The 25,181-nt window shown below is 43.0% G+C and overlaps 1 protein-coding gene and 1 pseudogene across 2 annotated transcripts; one reads left to right on the top strand and one right to left on the bottom strand.

The window, feature by feature from the left end:
• Positions 1 to 11,159: 11,159 nt before the first annotated feature.
• On the bottom strand, positions 11,160 to 11,277 carry LOC147521550 (5S ribosomal RNA; annotated as a pseudogene).
• Positions 11,278 to 14,979: 3,702 nt separating this feature from the next.
• PPC4 (phosphoenolpyruvate carboxylase 4) lies at positions 14,980 to 23,572 on the top strand. Of its 2 annotated transcripts, XM_086573544.1 has the most exons (20): positions 14,980 to 15,232; positions 16,177 to 16,340; positions 16,452 to 16,566; positions 16,660 to 16,737; positions 16,818 to 16,886; positions 16,964 to 17,042; positions 17,131 to 17,207; positions 17,508 to 17,603; positions 17,972 to 18,113; positions 18,384 to 18,515; positions 18,796 to 18,866; positions 18,979 to 19,248; positions 19,802 to 19,927; positions 20,017 to 20,118; positions 20,204 to 20,350; positions 20,815 to 20,913; positions 21,064 to 21,152; positions 21,563 to 21,689; positions 21,780 to 21,986; positions 22,367 to 23,572. In XM_086573544.1, exons 1-20 carry the CDS (start codon positions 15,077 to 15,079, stop codon positions 23,189 to 23,191), a joined length of 3,171 nt encoding a protein of 1,056 aa, XP_086429670.1. In that variant the 5' UTR covers positions 14,980 to 15,076; the 3' UTR covers positions 23,192 to 23,572. The 2 variants fall into 2 exon arrangements, with proteins under 2 accessions (XP_086429670.1, XP_086429700.1); XM_086573574.1 differs by lacking the exon at positions 18,384 to 18,515.
• The last annotated feature ends 1,609 nt before the right edge of the window (positions 23,573 to 25,181 follow it).

Consider the following 25,181-nt stretch of genomic DNA (forward strand, 5'->3'; position numbering starts at 1 on the left):
TCACGATGGCGACTGCGTCATAAGTTGATAGCTTCGTCGTTAATGCGTAGTCGATCTCCCTCTCACCGTTACCGCCCGAGTATCACGGGCTCGTCCTCCCATCGGTAGATGGCGTTCCGTGATCGATCTGCGTCCGCGAGAGAAGGCAACACTTCGTCCGATCGTGACAATGCTCGCACTATTCATGTGATTACCTTTCGGACGATTCCGTGACCTCTTCCCGAGAGAAAAGCGCGGGGTTAGGCTCTTCGGGAAGTCTATCATTTTACTTCCGCAGGCAGACTCCGCCCGCGTGGTTCAGTCGCGTGCTTGCGGCGATATCACTTTCCGCGAGAGGCCGACTTAAGCAAAGTTTGCCTTCCTCATAATGGCGTTGGTCGTTCATGTCAAAATCGGCGCCCGACGATCAAAGCGGCGTCTGATCGACCACGCGGTTCTTGTGACATCCTATTTTACCACACTATGCAAAGAGATGAACCTCCCCAAGTCGGTTCGTTGACCCAATCGCCCCGCTACGGGTTCAATGGCTCCAGGCCCGACCCCATTAGTGACATTATCTTACCGGTATCGGTGGGATCTCGAGAAGATAAAATTACACGTAATACTTTCGGTTCTGCGTTCTCCGCGACAAATTAAGCCATACAATGCCATCCTCGGACGGGCTGGATTCATCGGATGCAAGGCGCATGCATCCACTTTACATCAAGTTCTCCGTTTCCCGGACCTCGAGGCATGATGGAGCTTGAAGCAATCAACTTGAAGCGTACCATTGCAACCGAGTCAATCAATCGAATGCACTGCTTTCGTGAATTGCTTCCCACCATACGAGGATCCCTCGGCTACCAATGGCACGGGACTTAGTCGAAGTCCAACCCGCCAAGCGCCAAAGCGGCGGCGGGGCTCTTCCAGCGAAGTTCTCTCCATGCCGATACACGCTTTTCGCACCCCGAGTCCTCGATGCGCCCGGTATGGACCTCTAGCATCGAACCAACGTCGGTTACCTTTGTCGGTACCTTTGTCGGGTTAAAGTTTGAGATCGTCTCATTTCATATCAAGCCGCCCACAATTGTCGGCCGCCGACAGCTCCATCAATGTGCTTGCGGCCGGGGCCCCTCCCGGTCGTGGATACCCACAGCGGCGTTCAGAAGGTCGCTCCACATTCGTGACCGGTCAGTCGTCCACGGTGTTCGGATCTCCTCCGATGGCGAGTTTGCTAAGCGATTAGCCATCAAATTTAAAAGCCTCCGGTGAGAAAAGAAAGAGTGAATCTTGGCACGAAGAAGACCCCAGTTTTGTATGTAGGGGCTAACCTCGACCCCACACTCGGATCCACAACTTGTAAATTTCTTATCTATGAATAAAGATGTTTTGCTTGGTGGTATATCGATGTGCCGAATCGATCCTAACCGCATGCCACAAATTAAATGTGAACCCCAATGCCGGACCAGGTTCGACCGCGACCTGCGTCGACTATCCTGCGCTTTCAAAAGCCATCAATGGCGAGGTCGAAAAACTCAAGCAAATTCGGTTTCATCGAGAAAGGTAGACTACCCCCGAGTGGATTGCCAACATTGTCGCCGTCCCCAAAAGAATGGCGCGGTTAAACATGTGTCGATTTCACAAATGTCAATCGGGGCCAGCTAAAAGATAGCTTTCCGCTGCCTCGCATTGACCAAGCTGGTCGACCAAAACTGTGGTCATGAACTCCTCTCCTTTATGGATCGTCACGATTAAGGTACAACCAAATCCCACTCGCCCGGCGAAGATCAAGAGAAGACTTAGTTCATCCGCGAACAAAGGGATCTATTGTTACAACGTCCTCCGTTCGGTCGAAGAACGCTTTGGAGCCGATACCAGCGCTTAGTCGCGGACATGTTCAAAGACATGTTAAAAGCGACACCATGGAGGTCTACATTGGCGACATGGTGGTCAAAAGCAAAAATCGGTGATCACCTCACCCACTCGAACAAAGCGTTCTCGGACCGCCGTTACGGGCATGAAGGCGAACCAGGAAAAATGCCTCTTTGGGGCGTCCCTCCCAAAAGTTTTTAGGGTATCGGTGTCGCGTGTGGGATCGAGGCCAATCGACCAGATCCGAAGCGTTCTTGGATATGCCCGATCCACGCAAAAAACAAATCTGAAGTTGTCGGGAATGGTGTTGGCTCAACCGTTCATATCAAGGGCCTCGGATAAGTGCGGACCGTTCCTACGACTCCTCAAAAGCGAGCCGTTCTCATGGAAGCGATCAATGTCATCATGCATTAAGCTACTCTCAAAGAGTATCTCACCACGCCTCCGTCTTAGCCAAGCCGATTACATGGAGACACACTGGGGCTTTATCGGCCATATCGATTTAGCCATCATTTCGGTTCTCTTTAAAGAGGAGAACAATTGAGGAGAAGCCGATCTACTTCACGAGTAAGACACTCCGCCCGGCCGAAAAGAATTACTCCTTCACGGAGCGAGCCGTACTTTCGCTTTGTTGTATTCCGCATACGGAAATTCAGACCGTACTTTCAAGCACATCAATCAAAGTTCTCACCGACCTTCCATTGAAGAAAGTCCTTCATAAAGAAAACAAGACTACTCGAATGGCGGTTTGGGCGAAGAACTTCGGAGAACACCACATCGAGTTAGTCCCCGCTTCTCGAGAAAAGGTCGGTCGTTCTTTGATTTCCTCATGATTTCCGGTCGAAGACCCCAGTTGGAACAAAGAAACCGAGCTCCCAAACACGCAAACGTCGAATCATCGCCAGTCTCTCTTTGTGGATGGTTCGAGTAACCTCGGTGGAAGCGGCATCGGTCGTCTTAGTTTCCCCGGCGGAAATATGATTGAAAAGTCGGTTAGCATTGACTTTGCCACTTCCAACAATGAAGCCCAGTCTGAAGCACTAATTAGGGGACTAAGGATGGCTGCCGGGGCGGTTGTCGAAGAGCTCCAAGTCTTTAGTGACTTCATGGCCGTGGATTAAGCCCGGGTTGCAAAAATACACTACCCACGAAGTAACCTTTCCAAAGTATCTTGGTCGTTCATCGGTTATTGCCTTCCTTTTTTAGCGGTACATATACATCATTTCTTGCGTGAGGAGAACATACACGCAGATAGTTTAGCTTATTTGGCTACCCGGACCGAGCTGCGTTCCCGACAAGTTCTCGTTGGGGTAGTCGATCGACCATACCAAATTCGACCACACCTTGATGATAAGCGACCTATTTCCTCTCTCCGCCCGGTCGGTTAAGCCAATCATGGATGCGACCCGTCATCGATTATATCCGACCGCGGACGGCTCCACGAGGGCGTGCCAAGGCCAGCGGAGTCTCTTATCAAGCTTCGGCGTTATTGTTTAGTCAAAACAAGTTATTCCGGAAATCGGTGGCCCACACCTACGATGCATTACCCGAGCGAGGGTCAATTAATTTTTGCGAAAATCCACGAAGGAGAATGTGGAAATCAGCCCGTGACGCTCGTTAGCTCCACAAGGCCATCTCCGAGGATATTTACGGCCCGGATCGCGGTCGATGCTAAAGCATCGTCCTCAAATGTCTCAAATGCCAAGCGTTAAGCCACAATATCATCCAACTGCTTGTAGCTTGGCCCGACATAATAGCGAGCCGTAGCCATTTCACATGTGGGGCATGGACATTATGGGACCATTCATCCCACGGAAAGTCTTGGCTTCCGCTTTGTCCTAGCTGCCACCGACTACTTCACCAAGTGGGTCGAGGCCATTCCTCTCGCGCACGTCAAAGAGTCCCATGTCCATGAACTTCATCACGGACTCACATTATCACCAGATTTGGGTTACCACATACAGCGGTAATGGACAATGGGCCTCAATTCAAAGGCGAAACGATCAAAGAGTTCCTAGCCAAGTGGAAGATCATTCATGCGTTCTCTACTCCGCAGTACGCTCAGAGTAATGGTCAAGCAGAAGCCAGTAACAAAGCTATCTTGGAAAATTTGAAGAAAAAGATTGAGAAGAATAAGAGCCAATGGCCAAATCGGTTGGAAAACATCTATGGGCTCACGCCGCAACGGCTTCGCTCGATGCCGTGAGTAAGCCATTCTCCTTATGTTATGGCCGCGAAGCCGTAATTCCCTGGCCCGACCGTCACTACAACTCGATCCGAACTTGTCGAGTCGGGGCATAACGACTCCGTGTTATCACGAGGCGTCGACCTCTTTGGAAGAAAAGCGGGACTTAGCTGCCGTCGAGTCGCCTCTTATCGACAAACTCAAGAACTCCTGACAACAAGCGAGTTCATCCTAGGTCTTTTCAACTGGCGACCTAGTGCTCAAAAAGACGCGGGGCGACTCCAAGTTAGCACCCACATGGGAAGGCCCTACATGCGTGGAGCGGCGTCGTTGGCAATGGAGCATCTTGGATAAGAACCCAAGAGGGAAGATGTTGCCTCGACCTTGGAATACTTATCTCGAAAAATTTTATCGATAAGCGCCATTAATGTTGTAAATCTTTTGTTTTCATTAATGAAAGACAAGTTTTTGTCTTGGTGATACTATCTACTCCAGTTAGTTGTATTGAGTGCGACTCACGGGGCTACTTAGCCTCTCCAATTCTTATAACGTCGAGGACCTATATTTCTAGGATCGACTTCTTGCGAAACGCTCTCGGACGAATCGATACCTCGTGAGCTCCGCTCCGGCTACTTAGCCTCTCCAATTCTTATAACGCGTCGAGGGACCTATATTTCTAGGATCGACTAAAGGCTCTTTCGGCTTGATGAGGGGGGACTTCCGGGGCTCCGCGGGGCTACTTAGCCTCTCCAATTCTTATAACGTCGAGGACCTATATTTCTAGGATCGACTAAAGCGAGAACGCTCTCGGTGGCGGGACGACTTCGAGGGAGCTCACCGGCTACATAGCCTCTCCAATTCTTATGTAACGTCGAGGACCTATATTTCTAGGATCGACTACACGAGAACGCTCTCGGTGGCGGGCGACTCTCACCGGAGCTCACCGGGCTACATAGCCTCTCGAATTCTTGTTACGTCGAGGACCTATATTTCTAGGATCGACTACTACGAGAACGCTCCTCCCGCATGAAAGCGCGACTCTCTCGGAGCTCAGCGGCTACATAGCCTTTGCAAGTCTTGTTACGTCGCGGCCCTACATTTTTAGGATCGACCACCGCGAGAGCGCTCTCATCGCGGCAAGCGCTCTCCGGCTCCACGGGCACCGTAACCCATCCGGTTCTGTCACATCAACGACCTATATTTCTAGGGTTGACTACTTAACGGGGCCAGCGTATTTATAAGATCAAGATGCTAGTTACACACAAATACGGTAGCATGCATACACATCAAAACAACGTTACATGACGATGCGTCATCCACAACTTCGATCCACCGATCTGCTGGGATTACCCGGAAATCGGATCGATGCTCATTAAAAAATTCACCAAATCTTGAGCGCCACTTTCGTGGAAACCGATCCTCGAACAAAAATGAAGCGCTTTCGGGCAAACTGAAAAACCACCGACTCTATTGTTTGCTCCCCATTATAAGAGAGAATGTAGACTATATTCACAACTTCACGGTACAGGCGGATGATGATCACCTTATCAATTTTCGGTAATGACATGCTTGTCTTCCCGGTGCGCTAGTCGAAGCGGTATGTCGAAATGACCTCGGTGATGTCATACTTTTTTCGTCCGGGGCGGCATAGGCGTCTGAGGCTTCGATTATCGCCTTCTTAAGCCTTTAGCGCCACCTTCCGACATTTCTTCGCATAAGCCGTCACAACCGCCCGGTTCCCTTTCCGGCTCGGTCACATCCGACACGATCACAGGCTTCCGGTGATTCACGTTACGGTACTTGGTGGACATATCATCGATTTCTTCTTGTCCACCCCCACGCATTTCGCATCAACCCGGTTCCGCGTCGCGGGTTACCACTAATCTCGAGCGCACGCGGCATCTTTCGACTTATCATACCTGCGAAACGCATGAACATAGTTAGAACACCGGACTCCACGGAAGTCGGTTTTACGGACTTAAGCTATCAAGAACTCACCAAACAAGCGGCCATATCCATCGTCCCCGTGGTGTCCCCATGTCCTCGTCCCTCAACTTCGCTTTATCTCCATCTAGCACAATCCCGCCCGAGCGGTATTATATATGGGGGCGAGTGAAAGCTTCTGATCCGGCGTTTCACCATCCGCTTCTTCCCGTCTTTCCCGGGTAGTAGAATTAAAACCCCACATCCTTACATGGTGGTGGGGCGAACTCTCACATGGCTGGCGACGACCTTGCCCGACTTCGTTCTTCGGTCGGTCGGCGACCGGTCATTCGCCCACTTTCGGCTGGCGACTGAATACAATGCCCGCCCGGCGACTATCCTCCTCGATTAAACTTGTGACCGCCCGTTTCTCCATCGGCAACCTTTCTCTTCCCCGATCGCCATGAACATGAGGCTCAAACTCCATTTCCTCCATTGTTAGAGGGCGGCGTTTCTCTCATAAGCGACGACATCTAGCCATACTAGCCTAGCGACAAAGTTCCCGACGACAAAGTTAACACTTACTCTAGGTATTTCTCAAAGTGAATAACACGCGTAGAAAGAAGCCACATACGATGAACAAAGCGGCGGCGAGAAAACACGGGCGGGGCGAGCAAAAGATGAGGAAGGAAGCTTAGGCAAAACAATGACGAGAACCTCTTGATGATATGTGAAGCGGTTTATATTCCTTAGGAAGCGTCTTTTCCTAAGTGCCTCATTATCACCTTGAGGCGTAAGCGCCATCGCCCGCCATCATTATGTCCCATGAACCGCTCGTCTCCTACGTGTCATGCACGCCAAGGGAACAACTGCGGTTAAGCGGCCTGCGAATCTGAAGCAATTGACTGCATCTCGAGCGGACTCCGGCGATCGATGCTCCGCGTCGCGCGTCGCGCCATGATCTAAAGCACTCGAACAACACGGCGCTCCCCCATCTTTACCAATCGTAAGTAAGGAGGTCGCGTCACCCGCAATGGGCCTACCGTTCCATTCTAAAGCCGCGTGTCATCCTACGTAACTATGAGTGAGCAACCGACTTCGGACATACACACACAACACAACTATCTATCATCGCATGTAAACAAAGGAAGATCGGTGTAATAAGCGTTATCATACACATTTCGATGTTGAGCCGAGTTCTTTGAGATTACTTTCGGAAATCAACCCGGCCCCACGAGTTCGTCACATTCGGCTACCCCAAATCGGCGGGGAGACACCCACTTGTTCGGGATTACGATTACACAAACATAAAAAAAACGCCAGGTTTACCCCAGAAACCCGTTCTATTGTATCCAAAGTATATAAGGCGATAAAAGGCAAAGAACAAATTTTACAACTCGTCATCTCCAGCCACATTAACTACTCCTCCACGCTCAAACGGCTTCATCGACCTCGGCATCTCTCCCGTCCCACAATGATGATCGCTATGCCATCCAACTCTAAACTTCATCACGCATCGTGTCTGGCGGCTTATTTCGAGCCACCCCGGCCACGGCACGCTCACGAAGAAACGATCGCCTAGCGGCACCCACGGAACCTCCTCCACCGAGGGACGGGACGCACAGCGGGCGTGTTCCTCCTTCAAGCCATTGTAGTCAGCCTCCAGTTCAACGAAGTCTGCGTCCAGCGTGTCATAGGCCTGATTAGCGTCCTGAGCAACCTTCTTGCAGTGCAAGGCATAATCGTTCAGCCTCCCAATTTCCACGGTAGCTGCTCGCACATTATCTTCAGCTCCTTCTAGCTTTTGCCTCAGCTCTTCCGCTTCCGTATCTTTCAGCATCTTGGCCAGATTCAACGCTTCATGAGCTCTCTTCAAATCTTCCAGTTCCTCGCGCTCCATCTGCGAGGCGTCCTGGACATTTTTCAGCTCCTCACCCAGCTTCAGCACCATTTCCCTATCTGATTCTGCGAACTGGGCGATCTCTTTCAACTTCTGGAATCCACTCACCAGCTGCGCGAACATACACATGGTTAGCACACCAACAATTTGCATAAGCAAGCAAGTACCTCAGATGAAGTTATAGACATACCAAGCATTGTGCGCGATTTCCATTCGTCTCAAGTTGTCGATAACCCGCTTCTCATCTAGCTCTGCGGTTGCCATCGAGCTATTTGTTCTAGCAAACAACCCGCTATCTTCTTGGATCGAAGCGGCGATCGCCGTTTCCGCGGTCTTATTTGCGCCCATTCTCGTCGGATAGACAAAATGTCCTTCCGGATCGTCCGCCAGAGGCGCCACCGCTTTTCGATCGCCTTCGTGGAGCCTTGGCCTTCTTCACGGATGGGATCGGCGTCCCGGTCGGCGCTGACTGGACCCCACTCAAAGTGGCCAAGTCCATGACCTGCTTTCGGTCGGGCCCCACTGGCCGAGATACCGTGGCCCCGGCCGCACCACCATCGGATCCGCCCCCGTGCTAGCACCATCTTCCGCGAGCATGTCGAGCTACTTTCGCGGCTTCGTCCGATCTGCTTTCGAGGCGTCGGCGTGGCCTCCTCTCCGACCTGCCCTTTTAGCGGGCGGTCAAAACCAGCGGCTCCAACTCTACAGGGGCCTCGATCGAACCCCATTCGGGCCGACTGCCCGATCCTCCGACTCTGCGGTTCCCCCCTAACGGGCCGCTTGCGGCTCCCACGCACCCCTCTCTCCTCTCGTGTTATCGGATCACTTGCGGCTTTCTCCATCACCCCTCGCCGTTCGACTTAGAGCCCGCTCCTTTTGCACCTTCCTCTTCTCCGGATCGCGGCCCCCCTTTTCCTCAAAGAAATGAGCAACCTCGGGCAACCGCTTGTTTTTCAAACGACGAGTCGGCCCGAGCGAATCTTTCTATCTCCCCACGATCGGTTCGCGCTTCCGCGAGAAAACTCTGCGGCCAAAGCAAAACAAAGACACGTTTAGGCGGCTATCAAACGTTCTAAAAATAACAACGAAAAAGTGTTCCTACCCACCGGATATGTTACAAATCCCTGGTTCGCGGTATACACCCGCTCACCGCGGTAATTGCCAACTAGCAACAACGGTCTCTTAGTCCGGGCCTCATTGCTTACTCCATCGATCCGCGGCGGAGCGGCGTCGTCATGGTTTGCAAGCTAAAGTTCATGTTCCCCGATCGGCGTATCACATAGTGCTCCACTATATCCGATACCCTATATCATATTCCCCACTTCGCGTTCAGCCGAGGTGAACACCTTAAATAATCGCCGGGTGTTACCCGCAGTAGAACCGAGGGAGACTTCCAACAAAGCGCCAAAAGTAGCATACCGGTTTGAAAGCGGTATGTGCATCTGGCGCTCTCGGTAACCCTCACAGATTATAACTCCACCATTCGGCGGGTTATACTCCTCACTCTGAACATTTTCACTTTCGATTCGTGGCTCGTATATCTCGGTCGGGGACATTAATCCCATCTGCTGCCCTCATTTCGGGGAAAGAGTTAAGCGACCTGACGGTTCACACTTCTAGGGGCACATCGCTTTGATGCCGACCTCTCCCCTCGACTGGCCGTCTTGGCCCGTCATCTCGACCGAGATCGGGCATTACCCCGCCTATCCTATCTTCTTCTTCTAACTTCGGCCCACGCCCGATACTTCGCGATTCTTCATCCTCATACTCTCCTGAACTCAAAGATATCTCGGACCTCCTCCGACCAGGCCGAGTATCATCGAGAATCGGACATTATAACAACCGCTTTTCTATCAAATATTCGGTTCTAAACCCTATAGCATTACAATAACCTACTTACTTAAAATAACGGCGGACGGAGAGGAAAGCAAATGGAAATGGGAAAGATAACAATGACGGGAGCACTCACGGAAACCACTGGCTGGCGTTTTTGGAAGAAGAAAAACCGCGAAATAACTTTTTCAGTATTCCAAATCTGATTTTGAATAAACCGCCCGCTCGGTTACCAAGGAGTAATCATTCTGACCCTACGCTATAGCCCGCTGCGTGTTCCAAGGCATCTTTGTCCTTTCCGGCGATTCAGCATAACGCGGCGACCGTTCGCTTCAATCTTTACGATTACGTCGCGTGCGTAAGATAAAACTACATTTTTCCGCCAATTCACGAGGCCACAACATTCAAAAGTGGCTCTACCGGTCGGTTCATCCACTACTTGTTAAAACACACTCCACCACGCTCGTCCGACTCTTTCTCTCCGAAATATTTTCCACTTACAACGCCTACCGGGAGGCCGTAGGGCGATATCCTCATAGGGCATCGCGCTTTCGCGAGAGCATAAGCCCGAAGATATCGACCTCCAAGACAAACGAGAAAAATAGCCCTAGCGGAACCTGCGTGTCGCGCGATAGATGAATCAAAGGCGACCTCAAGACCGACTGCGAGCGACTCGAGTAGGTGAATGCGATCGAAGATATCTCGATCTGAACACTTTGCCGATAGAGAGCGGCGAATAGAAACACAATCCACCGTGTAATGATTGCCAAGATCTTAGTGGTAATCTCAACACCGAAATAGGGACTACCGCATCTACCCCAATCATAACGGATCAATTCAACACTCATCCGCGATCTCCACCCTACATTTGTACAAAAGAATACCGTGTCGGAAGGATCTCCTCTCTCAAAACTCTATAAATACCACTCTTTGGAACTTCGTCGGACGATTCTTCTCCCCGAAAAAGGAAAAGCGAGAGAATCGTGGCGGTTAAACTCCACAATGACCTCGGTCACATCCAAAATCCTAACCCTTCCCTTTCTTCTTAATTGTAATTAGGAGAAGACCAAAACGCTCCTTTACATCCTCCTCTTCCTCTTTCCTAGGGTTCCTCATCTATTCTCGTCCTTCTCTTTCTCTTTTATACTGCCTTTCTCTCCTCTCCTCTCCCCTTTGGACCAGGCCCATTAAACTATCATTCCACAGACCAGTGCCCCTAGTGGGTATAAATTAGGCTATAACAGTTAGTAATATTACAAACTTTTCTGATGCCATTTCTGTTGAGTTCTATATGGTTGGAGAAGTTTACACAAAATATTGTAATATATATATATTTATTGGTAAGCTGTTTTCAATGAGATCAGTAACTCTTTGATGCTGGTGGGGTTCGAGTCTCAGACTTCTGGGTATCATCACCCAAAAGTTTTACCAACTTTGATAGTTGGCACTTGCATGGACATCAAAAGAAGGGTGTAACACGAGGACTTCTAGGAGATCACCCATCCTAATATTATTCTCGCCCAAACACATTTAACTACAGAGTTCTAATAGGATCCGGTGTATTAGTGCTGGTATGAGTGCACCCATGTATCTGATATATGAATTTGGTTAATCACTAGAGCTTAGAAAGAAATATAGGTATTTCCATATATAAAACCTAGTCCTGGACTCCTGGCCCCATCCCGGCCCATAGAGTAGTCTGGCCCAAAGATGGATATGTGTAACCCAAAAGGCTTAGACAAACAGAAATGGACTTCAGAAAAAAAAAAAAGGACCAATAACTTGAACTAGCGGAATAAAAACGGAAATGACTATAGGATGATAGGATCGAGCAGCGTCAAAGCATCTAACTTCTGAATCTCCACTATCTAGAGTGTCCTCACTCCTCAGAGCACCTAATTTATATACATAATTAATCTTTTTTATTATTACATATTTTAAATGTAATTTTTTCTAATACAACTTAGATGTACACCTCTATATACGTAGTTGTACCACCTACGCAGATGTCATTCTTCCATTGCATTCTTATCATTTGGTTACTATATATTCATGTAGAGGCTACTCAAATAAAAGTTTCATTGTTGAAAATATATCAATTTTAATATTGCAAGCTTTATTCAATATATATTAGACAATGAGAAGTCCAATCAAATTATTTGCTAAACATTTTAATATTGATAAAATAACTTGGCAAGTGTTAACTTTAGTTTATCATCATCGGTCTCTTAGTGATACATTTTTCGTGTCAATAAAGTTGTAGGTGGGTCTACTTTATGTCTACAACCAGGGGTGTAAAAAAGGCTCTCAAGCCTTTAGCCCCACCTGACCCATGAGCTAAAAAAGCCCTCATACAATTTGAAGGCTGGGCCGGCCCAGCCTTTACGTTTTGAAGGGAGGATAAAGGCTTAGATGTGAAAGCATGAGGACGGTCCTCAGCCCGACCCTCAAAGGCCTGCATTAAGGCTCTCACAACTTTTCTATGTGATTTTATTTATATTTTGTTAAAAAAGTACGTAATTGTATAAATAGTGTAAGTACCCTCCATTCTCAAGCATATCACTACAGCACACGTGTCCACAATTCAGATTGTATCTTCACAACTCATACATCACCAGCTCGTACCACGCCACCAGGACGTGACAATGACCCAAACTCAGGTTGTCCCAAATATCAAGCACATCCATATATGAAAGCAAATGATTTACCGCGATCCTGAAGCTCAGTCAATGCACCAATATATCAATGATATATTTATTTTGTAACATCAGAATTGAAATAATGACGAATCATTAAGATATCACAAAATATTGATCTACACTTGATAACGGCCTGGAGCAAATAAGAAAAGTTAGATCAAATATCTATAAGTAGAGAGAGATGAACTACGTAAAGCTTGATTCAAGTTTACCCAAAGAACTTGATATATAGGCAACTCTTGTCCAAAGAAAGAGTAGTGTAGTCATTAATTCCCTAGCTACCAAACTCAACATCAGGTCATAGACACAAAATCCACACCTCTATAAATAGCAAAATGAAATGTATGTTTTACATAAGTTAGTACTTTGAGTAGACTCCTCTAACGTTATATGAAAAATCTAGTTCAAAATAACAAACTGTTTCATTGTCGGGATATGAACCTGGGTCACTTCTCCATGTATAAGCAATAATGAAATATAAATCAAAATGATGTGATATGATCCTTAGTATATGATTATGAAGTTTTTAATCAACTTCAACTAATTAACACACAAGTTACTCTATAACCTACAACACCACATCATATTTTTTGTTTCATATACATTTCTTATTGATTCATGGAATACATCGGTACATAAAACCTAAGAATGAAACTTTTGAATTTTAATATTTTACAAATTTTAGCCAATCAAATTATTAATTAAGTACATTTACCAAAGTCAATATTGAGAAAACCAATTATTTAAACGTGATAATTAATTTATCGCATATCAATTTAGCAAGATTATATTGTAAATAAATAGTTTAAAAGAATAATCAAACTAGTTCCTATGGCCCCTCAATTCTATAAAAAGAGAGTTGAGATAAGCGTTAAGACTTCACAATTTTAGCATTGGCCTTCATAGGCCCGACCCGTTTTACACCCCTATCTATAACTCTAAGATTATAGGTCTGACCAAAATGCACTTTTTGATTAGAGGTGAACTAAAAACAGGTGGTTTGTTGTGTAATAGCATAGAGCGCCGATTGGAAATTTTCATATCGCGGTTTTATTGAGGTTTGAGTGGAAAAGTGCAAAAGTGCGGATTGGAAGTAAGAGCGACATACATGTGTGACAGTTTGGGTGACTAAGAGTGTTGGGGAAAATGATACCAATCGCCCATCAAGATAGTTTGAATATGAACACTCTAAACTCCAATGAAAAATCTAAACTATCACTACAACCAACAACTACAAACCTAAGCTATGAAATTAACTATTACAAACAAACAATAGCAATGTAAAGTAACTTAACAGAATGAGACACAATATGTAACGTGGTTCGGCTAATGATGCTTATTTCCACAATAACAAATCTTTTTATAAGTGGGGGAATGAATATTACAATCACTCCTCTCAAGTCTCTCCAAACTTACTAGATCTCTCGTACTAATATCTCTTTACAAGTTTTATCTCTTTACAAGAGTTTTCTTTCAATTTTGGTTTATCTTAAAATTGGTTTATCACAAAGACTTAATTTTGGGTAAAAACCTTAACTTCTTTTATATAGTTGCTGTAATTTTAACCGAGTGACTCACATTCAAGAAAAGTGGGTCATTCCTTGAAAATTAATATTTTTCAACACACGAATTTTCAATTCATCTCGGTTCAATAACAAAAAATCAAAACTTTGATCTTCTTCGTTCTCACATGGTGAGGAACACCCAACAAAAAGCACCACATGTCCATACTGCCACCATTATCAGAGACCAGCAATTATGCACCTGAATTACATTTGTTTACTTTTTCTAATTTTGCTCAACTTTTTTTTTGATAGTTTTAGTGGTAGGGCCGCCCAACAAAAAACAAAATGTTAAAAGTTAGAACTGAAAAATAGAAAATGAAATAAAATTTTAGAACTCATTTTCTTCTTCTACACCCATAGTTTGGAATTTCAAAATTTTTGGAATTCCGACAAATCTAAAATCTGAAATTCATTAAATTTCAATCCCTATCACATTTAGAATTTCAAATAATTTTGAAATTTCAGATATTTCAACTTTATGTTCGGAATTCCATTTTTTTGAAAAACCGAAATTCTAGACCGAATTTCAAAATTTTATTCGAAATCACAAACTATGGCTACACCACTTATAAATAGTAGAGATTTAGAGGTCACTATCTTAGTGAATCCGATGGACCATGGTTGCCTGCAGCCGTGGTGTTTCCGGATAAAGGCCGAATTATGAACAGGTGCATGGATGTCACCCCACGTACCCGTGTAGAAATTAAGAAATGTCACAAATCGATAATTCTATTAAAATTTTCGCGAAATCTCCGTACTCCACTAGAATCTTTGTTTTGTGCACGAAATAATATTCGCATCCAAGACACAAAATCCAGAATATCCCGTACTCACCTGGACCCACAAAGAGTCCAAATGCCACTTATAATATGAGGCATATACTCATTACCAAACCTCAAAAGCCACATGTCTTCACATCAACAGTTCCCTCTAATAATAAAAGTAGGGTTAGTAGGCCCCACTTCCAGTTCCCCACACACAAAACAACTATAAAAAAACCATTTTCTCCACTCAACTCCAAAAACACTCCACCTGTCATCTTTCTCTCTGTGACTTTGTGACTCTGTCTATTATCATCATCTTTGTTTCTAGTCAGTGAAGGAAGAAACTAGCTTGCACTATGACTGACACTACTGATGATATTGCAGAGGAAATATCTTTTCAGAGTTTTGAAGATGATTGTAGATTACTTGGAAGTTTACTTAATGATGTTCTTCAAAGAGAAGTTGGTGACCAGTTCATTCAAACTGTTGAAAGAAAGAGAATCCTTGCTCAGGTGACAAATACTATCTTCATGGTTCTATTATTCATTTGGTCTGCATGTACTTTTTTTTTATGTGGACATCTCTTATTTTTATCTAAACTGTATTTTTATTTGTTGTGTGTTTATATATAGCTTTGGTTCTGTTCTTTTATGATCAGGTTATCTTATGTCTTCAGTGTAGTCTATTTTGTCTTTGGTTTATATTTGGCATGTTGAGACACGTACTTCAATTTTTAGCTTTTATTAGGAAACTTTTTAGCTTTCTACATTAGTTCAAAATGTTAGTTAAATAGTGTCTTTTGTGATAAGTCATCTATCATTTTCATTTGACACTCTTAAATCTTAATTGTCTACATCTGTTTTCAACCTCTCCATTTTTAGGATGTTACTGATTTTCTACAAATTTGTCTGTTTACCACATATATTCATTACATTATTTCTTGTTTTGAGTATATAATTTGCTGAATCAAATTTGTCCTGTTTTTAGTTGAATTTTTTGAGACAACAAATTTCATGTATAAATAAGTGGTTCCTTTTGATGAAAGTTTCATTCTACATGCTGGAGGAACGAACGAAAGAAGATATTCAGTTTTGATATTGAAAACAAATAAAAATGCAGAACGGCATAGTAGGTTTTCCTTATTCTGTGATGAAATGTTAGGGATCCGCCAGCCCCTAGTCTTGCGAAGAAAATGAATATAACAAATTAGTCTTCAGCTGTTCAAGAAATATTATGTGCAATGTTTGTGTAAAAGGATTCTTATTTATGATAAATCAATGATATATAATTCAGAGCTGTTATATTAAACATGTGTCGACGTGTTTAATGTGGCAGGTTGTTGACTTGGTTGTTTCTATGCGTTCAATGTCCTAGAATCTTGGATATTTGTTTTGTTCCACTTGTTTCCGTCAACTCCATCATATGTAACTATTGTCATGTTGGATTGTGTTTTTAGAGTGCTTGCAATATGAGGAAGGCAGGAATAGAAGACACAGCTGAATTGCTTGAGAAGCAGTTGGCTTTGGAAATATCAAAGATGACACTAGAGGAAGCCTTGACACTAGCTAGAGCATTCAGCCATTACCTTACACTTATGGGAATTGCTGAGACTCATCACAGGTTAATTGATTTCCTTGACAATTCGAATGAACCATATTAGTTCTTCTTCCAGCGAAATCTTATGTCCCCATCTGGAACTATTTCCTAATATGGAACTATTTCACTATGTAGGGTCCGTAAGGCACGAAATGTGGCTCATTTATCCAAATCATGTGACGACATATTTAATCAATTAATACAGGGTGGAGTTTCGCAGGAAGATCTCTATAACACAGTTTGCAAGCAGGTTCTTTCTTTGAAGTTTGTCTTTGTGGATGTATAAGTTAGGCAAGCCACTGAGTATTGGATTCTCTGTAATGACGATTGGTTCTTAATACAGGAGGTTGAGATTGTACTTACTGCACACCCTACTCAAATAAATAGGCGTACTCTACAATTCAAACACGTCAGAATTGCCGTAAGATGATTACAATGCAGAGGCTTAATATACAAGTTCAACTCCACATAAAGCTTGACGAGTTTCTTCTTCTCTTGCAGCAACTCTTGGAATATAACGATAGGCCTGATCTCAACCATGAAGATAGAGAGATGCTTATTGAAGATCTGGTACTTTTCAGTGCCTAAAAGATTTGGATATCTTATTGTCTTGCACTCTTTAATCCAATATTCATTGAATTTGCCAGGCAAGAGAAGTAACTGCAATATGGCAGACAGATGAGCTGAGACGACAAAAGCCCACACCGGTTGATGAAGCTAGGGCTGGTATTTTGATTTTCAATACGGAATCTTTTTTGTTTCCCCCCTTTATGTTTATTGTAAAAACTGGCATGTTATCGATCTCTCTTCCCAGGATTACACATTGTGGAGCAATCACTTTGGAAAGCAATACCTCATTACTTGCGCCGTCTTAGCAATGCTCTAAAGAAGGTCTGCAGCATCCATTACTTCAGATTATGTGTGTTGCAGTGTGTTGAATAATGAGCTGGTTACTTTTGTTATGTTGACGGTTATGCACCACTAGAACGAGTAGTACTATGTGTATTTTATGTGATTGTGGTTAAAACCTGCTGGTCCATGACGTGGCAAGCTGCATTGCTTATAGTTCACCAAATGTGGTCAAGTGTTTATATCCATTCCATAATGATTTCTCGTCTTCTTCATCCATTCAATCTCTGTCATTGGTTTCTCATCTCATCCCATGACATTCAGTGTGTTTGGTTCTCGTAGCATACTGGAAGACCACTTCCATTGACTTGCACACCAATAAAGTTCGGATCTTGGATGGGAGGTGATAGAGATGGAAATCCCAATGTGACAGCAAAGGTGAACTTGTAGATTGCGTTCTGTTATTTAAAACTCCTGAATATTGCTAATTTTATTATATACATTGATCAGTTTTTCCTTAAAAAAGGAAAAAGAAAACAGAGATAATCACATTATGTCGGAATGCAAAACTTACGACTTTAAGTGTTCACCAAAATGCATCAACTAGAACATTCATTATTCATTATCTTAGGAAGTAGAATTACCAGAAAATTAGATTTTTGCTTTTACAAGTGAAAGAGGGCGATTTTGTGGGATGACTCCTATCTTGGACCTTTAATTTCACATTTATGCAAATGGTTTTTTTACATTATACAGCCTTCATCGGTTGACTCTCACATTGTACTCCCATCTTGTCTCTGTTTCAGGTCACACGAGATGTTTCTCTTTTATCCCGGTGGATGGCTATTGATTTCTACATTAAGGAAGTTGACAGTCTTAGATTTGAACTTTCTATAATAAGATGCAGCGATAAATTGTCAAGCCTCGCACATGAGATACTACAACAAGGTATGATACACAGAAATTCCAGTAGTTCGTTCTTTAGTTTCGGTTCCCTTGAGTATTTGGAACGAGGTAATATGTATACATGCATATGTATAATAGTATTTAACAGAGTCAAAGATAACAAATATTGAAGTAACTTTCACCCTTGCATAAGTTTCTATGTTTAGGGCACTGAAGGACTATCTCGGTTCCTTTTCATAGCTAGTCATTAAGTACGGTGATAGTTTTCTCTTAAGTTTCTATAAGCCAAATGTTGAACGTGTTGCTCTGCAGAAATTAAAACGGATGATTGGCATGTGAGTCGAAGCCAAGCAGTAAATAAAAGCCAATTAAAACATTACGGCCAACATGTTTCTGCCTCGTCATCCCAACTTCCTGACGGTCTAGAGTTTTCGTCCTTCACAGGTACATTTGTCCTTTTGAGTCAGGCTCATGCTGATATATAGATGCACATAATCAAATGTGATGTCCTTCATAGATGCATTCCTTAAGATTAAGAAAGTAGTGTAAACTGGCAATCCATTTGATAATTTGAAGATGTGTGGAGACGAGGGGATGTTCACAGTATATAAAAGCACAGGGGAATCTTTTTAAATGTTCCATATGTTAGATTAACCTGAAATCCATACCCTTCTACTGTGGCACTTCAATGAAAATTAATGGATGGATCTATCTCTCTTTGTAGAACACAAAGATGAATCTGCATTTTCAAGGCCAGATATTCCTGGAACAAATCACATGACATCAAATTATCAGGTAAACAAACTTTAGGGTTAAACTGAGAGTATTTCTTATATAACCAGCTTTAGTGGTCACTGAATATAATTTCCTTTGTTCTTTTCCTGCTCTCTTTTTCCATTCTAAACAGGGTACCGATTCTGCTCAAAACTCTGACGAACCATATGGAAATGATAATTTGACTACTGGCAGCACTACTTTGACTTCTAATAACAATCTTCACTCACCTTTAATATCTAAATCTATTTCTTTTGGTACTGGTCAACTCCATGCTCAAAGAAAGACATTCTCAGAATCTCAGATAGGCAAATCCAACTTCCAGAAACTTCTGGAGCCAAGTTTGCCTCAACTTCCTGGAATTGCCCCTTATAGGATTGTTCTTGGAAATGTGAAAGAGAAGGTATCTACGCAATTTCTATAAGTCTATATATTTTGTGATAGAGATTTCTCCAGATATCTATATACTCTTAAAAATTTGGACAGGAACTGTTTCTACCAATATAAGAAGCCTTTGTCCAGAAAACTGCCCATCAGACAGACAGACAGGGTGTCTGTGCTGTGTTAACAGATATATGTCAAAAGCAAAAAAGTTTATTATCCTTTCAATTTTGAGATATCATCAATAGTCAGTGTGTACAATACAATTCTATTATGTGGTGGTGTCAAGTGTGGTCATCATCATTGCTTGTACGTGGGAGTCTATTATGTTCTGTTTAGATATTATTTTCAAATTTATTGCTGTCATATACCTATTTAACATTTGGGTGCAAGCCTAATGCTCAGTATGGTTAAATAATGATAATACTAGCGAAAACAAAAGTAGTAGAAATAAATAATAATCAGCACAGATTAATAATACTTACTATGATAGTATTCTTATCTATCAAGCTTTTAATATTTTTTTGATATAAGTATCATGTGTTGCTCAAATTTGGTTTTGTGCCGTGATCCAGCTTATGAAGACACGGAGAAGATTGGAGCTACTCCTTGAGGATCTTCCCTGTGACCATGATCCTTGGGATTACTATGAAACCTCAGATCAACTTCTAGAACCACTACTTTTATGTTACGAGTCCCTGGTATTCACTTGAACAATTTCACTTATATATTTTCGCATTTTGACAGATGATATAAATGTATTATGTGCTATGCTCATTTGTTTTTGCAGCAATCATGTGGTTCTGGTGTTCTTGCTGATGGCCGTCTAGCAGATCTCATCAGAAGGGTCTCGACTTTTGGAATGGTCTTGATGAAGCTTGATTTGCGTCAGGTGTTTTTTGGTTGTAGTTCTAAGAACCGATTGATTTATTGTCGGTTTATGTGTTAATCTTCCTCTATCTTTCTACTCATATCAGGAATCGGGACGACATGCTGAAACGTTCGACGCAATTACTAAGTACTTGGATATGGGTGTATATAGTGAATGGGATGAAGACAGGAAACTAGAATTCCTTACTAAAGAACTCAAAGGAAAGAGACCTCTGGTTCCTCATACTATACAGGTGAGCTGAATTATATACATCCGTTCGAATTTAAAGCTTAAGTCAACTTGTGAAATAAAAAAAAGAAAATCCTGACGAAGGTTTTTGGATTCATGTTGGGAAAAGGAGATGGCTACTATGATCACGATGCATTGATTAATTTTTTTTCTGGGTTGATGCATTGAATAATAAATGCCGTACATGTTGTTTTTTTGTTATTGATTCAGTTCTAATTTTCCATATTGAGTTTGCTCTATTTGAACTTTCCCGTATTCTCGGATTTCTCACTTGGAAGTGTGAAAAGTTAAGTCCTGGGATGAGAGTCTTTGGCTACTTTGGTAGTTTCAGTTTTCACACTTCCAATATGCTCTTCATAAATAGTTGGACGTACCTCCATTTGATGATTGATGCACATATATAAGTTCCGCCTAATGGAATTGTGTCTGTCCATGTGGTAAAATTCTTAATGTTATTTGCCTTTCTAGGTTGCACCTGATGTTAAAGAGGTATTGGACACCTTTCGTGTTGGTGCTGAGCTTGGGAGTGATTCACTTGGAGCATATGTTATTTCAATGGCCTCCAATGTATGTACAAAAACAAGTCTTTTTTGCTATCTCTATAAGCTATTCAAATCTGCAGCTCTATGCTTCCTGGATACTTGATTAGTATAATTTTCCAAAACTCTTGTTCTCTAAAAAATAAGAGTAATGTGGAGCTTGTGTTAAAATTGGCAGGCAAGTGATGTTCTTGCGGTGGAGCTTTTACAGAAAGATGCTAGACTTGCTGTTAGTGGAGAGATAGGAAGACCATGTCCAGGGGGAACGTAAGACTGTGCCACCTACACTGCATATAAGAAACATGAAGACATATCTATAATAAGACGTCAATGTGTTTTAGGGAAAGTACATCAGGTGTCTGGTATAGTGCCTTTGAGAAGTCCAAAGACGATGGGACATCCACAGTGAGCATATAGGATAGAGTATAGACTGAGATTTTACTTTTTTCAGTTAAGCTAGTTATTATAGTAATATGGAAAGTTACATAGGAAATCTAATAGGATTTTATAACCCTCGTAATTAGTTCTTTATCTATTTTGGTACTTTGATGCGTTTTGAGTATCCCTTAAAAGTTATTTTCCAAGAAAATTGAAAAACCAGACGCATGCAAGTGTTTTAACCTGCGATATACTGGAAAGACATTGATATTAAATTGGTAAAGATGCTCCTGAAACAGGTTGCGGGTAGTTCCCTTATTTGAAACAGTGAAAGATTTAAGAGGTGCAGGATTTGTGATTAGGAAGCTACTCTCAATTGATTGGTACAGGGAGCACATCATAAGAAACCATAATGGACACCAAGAGGTAATGTTACTTTGCCACAAAAAAGGATTAAGTCCCTACTCCCTAAGAACTTCTTTTCTAAGATTTTCTTAAATAAGCCACGGTGTGCAGGTCATGGTTGGGTACTCTGATTCTGGTAAAGATGCTGGGCGCTTCACTGCAGCATGGGAACTGTACAAAGCTCAAGAGGATGTTGTAGCTTCCTGCAACGAGTATGGAATCAAGGTTACACTTTTCCATGGTCGTGGAGGGAGTATTGGTCGTGGAGGTGGACCGACATATCTAGCCATACAGTCCCAGCCGCCAGGTTCTGTAATGGTAAGTCCATCAACTCAGTTTCAGAGACTTTAAACGCTTCTTTACCTGTCACTTTATTAAGCAGAGAAAATGACTCATGCTACAATGCTTTTCTAGCAGACATACACTACTTGTTTGCCACCTATGTAACAGGAAACTGCTTATCTACTAGGTCTGCATAATATAAAGTGTAGAACTTCTACTGCAGATCTTGTTTCACCACCTATGAGTAACAGGAAACTCCTTATATAGATTTAATTCTACTGTTGATTAACTTACTGTATTTAGTTACCAATAAAAGTCCTTGATCATCTGTGACAATTTTGAATAATATCCAAACTTGAGTTAGTGAGTTACAATCTTCCACGGCGCTTACATCTAGTGTTCTTTTAAACTGTCAGGGTACGCTCCGCTCCACTGAACAAGGTGAAATGGTGCAGGCCAAATTTGGGCTTCCCCAGATAGCTGTGAGGCAGCTGGAGATTTACACAACAGCTGTACTTCTTGCAACTCTACGTCCCCCACTCCCACCGAGAGAAGAGAAATGGCGCAACCTAATGGAGGAGATATCTGAGATTAGTTGTCAAAATTATCGCAGCACTGTGTATGAGAATCCAGAGTTCCTTTCCTACTTCCATGAGGCTACCCCACAAGCAGAGCTTGGGTTCCTTAACATAGGAAGCAGACCTACTAGAAGGAAGAGTTCTACAGGCATTGGGCATCTTCGTGCCATACCATGGGTATTTGCATGGACTCAGACGCGGTTTGTCCTACCTTCGTGGCTTGGTGTGGGTGCTGGCCTTAAGGGTGCATGTGAAAAAGGTTATACGGAGGACTTGAGAGCAATGTACACAGAATGGCCTTTTTTCCAATCCACAATGGATCTTATAGAGATGGTACTTGGGAAAGCCGATATCCCAATAGCGAAACACTACGATGAAGTACTAGTGTCAGAGAACAGGAGACAACTCGGCAACGAATTACGGATGGAGCTCTCTACAACTGACAGGTACGTTTTGGTGGTTACTGGCCATGAGAAGCCATTGGAGAACAATTGGAGCTTGAGGAGACTGATTGAGAGCAGGCTCCCATACTTGAATCCCATCAATATGCTACAGGTAGAGATTCTCAGGAGGTTGAGATGTGATGATGATAACCATAAACTTAGAGATGCATTGCTTATAACAATAAATGGAATAGCTGCTGGCATGAGGAACACAGGTTGATAAATGCTTGAAGCGTCAGTGGAGCAGCTTGATGCAAATATTATGTAGATAAAACATGCGGGCTCCTGTTTTCGTTTTCAGACCTGAGTTTAGCCATAAGTACTGTATGGACCACCTAAACCAACTATGGGTTTGATAATTACAGGGGTATCATTCTCATTAATAATTGCAAAACAATCTAGGGTACTTCTTAGTTCTTGGACTGTACTGAGGCCTATCAGCTGCTGAATTAACTTCTACATTAGTTGATGCCATGTATCATTCGGTGTCTGGGGAGTGTTAGATGTACGTAGTCTCATGTAAATAAAATGTACCTATAATGGTGATTTCACTCAAAGACCATCATTAAATCAGGAAAATCAGGAAGATGTGTTTTTCCCATTCTGTTGTGACTAGTGACTTGTGAGTGCCGTGATCGTTGGCTGTATATATGTGCTGAGAGCATCTTTAGCAGTGATATCAACCTAGCATCAAACACCAAGAATTAGGTGTTTTTTCAACTTCTCGACCAATATTTGGTTCCAGGTTTGATGCTGTATCAAATCACTTACGCGGTTTGAGAAACACCTCGCGGTTTTGGCAAAACCGCGTGGGCTTGGGTTTTAATAGGTGCGGTTTTGCCAAAACCGTGTGCGTTTTTTCTGAAAATTAGAACTGTGGTGCATAGAACTTGAAAAATTATGAGTTGTGCATAGAAGTTAAGAAATTAACAATTGTGCAATTGAAGAAATTAAGAATTGTAATTCAAAATCGAAAAAATTAAAGAAATTAAAAACCTATGATTATAATTATGCAGTCCAAAATATATGATTATGATATAATCATATAATATCCAAAATAATTCAAAACCTATCATATTACATCAAATTTATTTAGCTCTCTTCTTACGCCCCTTACCACTCGATCCCTCTCCTCTCTCTATTTGGACGTTCCGAAGCTGCTCCTCTAAGTTCCTAATATGAGAATCATGATCTTCTCTGTCTGCACGGAGGTTAACTACTTCAGGCTGAAGTTCCTCATATCCCTGATGTTGCTGCGTGTACACTTGCTGCATATCCTCATACGCTTTCCGAGTCTCGTCATACGCACGCTGGGATTGCTGATATGTTTGAGAATATGCCTCATCTCTTTCTTGGCTATAATGATATAGGGCAGTCCTCATCCCATCAAACATAAGAACCTGGTTCTCATATCTTTCTAGAACCTCAGCCTAAAAATCCAAGAAAATACAGTGTGAGTACATATTATATATATAATGAAGAAGATAAATAAAACAATTAAACTCACCATGGTATACTGATTAATATGTGGCTCTAACTCAGAGAAACGAGCATGAGGCACCTTAGGAATGGAAATATAAGTAGGTTCCCCATCAGGTCCACACACGGCAAACATCTGAGGATTACTGGCAGACACAGGAGTTGGATGATATGCATTCAGAGGTTGTGGGTTGTAAACAGACTGTGGCGGATGAGGAATACGTAGCTCAGGTCTCATCCCTTCCAGGCCCACAAACTCGAAGTTGCTTGCCCGACAACGGGAGGCAACAACGGACCCTTGAGACCACCAGTTCCACCATCTACAATCTTGACGCCATCACTTTCAACAACAAAAAAGAAGATGCATCTGGCTAAAGACCACAACTAGCATGAACTTCATGAATATGAGTTCTACCCCACGACTTCGCATCACTAACATCTGGCATGGGAGCACATGGAACTCCATAACGTCCCAAATCCGCCTCCAACATCCGCGCCCGCCATTACCAAAACCCTCGATCCACGTCGCGGCAAAAACAACTATGTGACGTGACAACACACAAGCATGCTGTACAACTGGATCGTCAAAGGCAATAGACAAACACCAAGGTCTCCACTCAATAGATGACAATAATCTAATATCAATCTGAGCACGAGCCATACAGATATTATGCCTAATCTGCTCTCTGTTACGAGTCAAGTGAGGCCCTAACCAACTAGCAAATCTAGGG

Source organism: Coptis chinensis, chromosome 1 (genome assembly GCF_015680905.1).
Source record: "Coptis chinensis isolate HL-2020 chromosome 1, ASM1568090v1, whole genome shotgun sequence".
Lineage (NCBI taxonomy): Eukaryota > Viridiplantae > Streptophyta > Magnoliopsida > Ranunculales > Ranunculaceae > Coptis > Coptis chinensis.

Coding starts and splice junctions, on each gene's coding strand:
- PPC4 (XM_086573544.1), top strand. CDS start 15,077: ATGACTGACACTACTGATGATATTGCAGAGGAAATATCTTTTCAGAGT. Junction 18,867..18,978: donor ACATGACATCAAATTATCAG/GTAAACAAACTT, acceptor CATTCTAAACAG/GGTACCGATTCTGCTCAAAA. Junction 20,351..20,814: donor TGGTTCCTCATACTATACAG/GTGAGCTGAATT, acceptor TTGCCTTTCTAG/GTTGCACCTGATGTTAAAGA.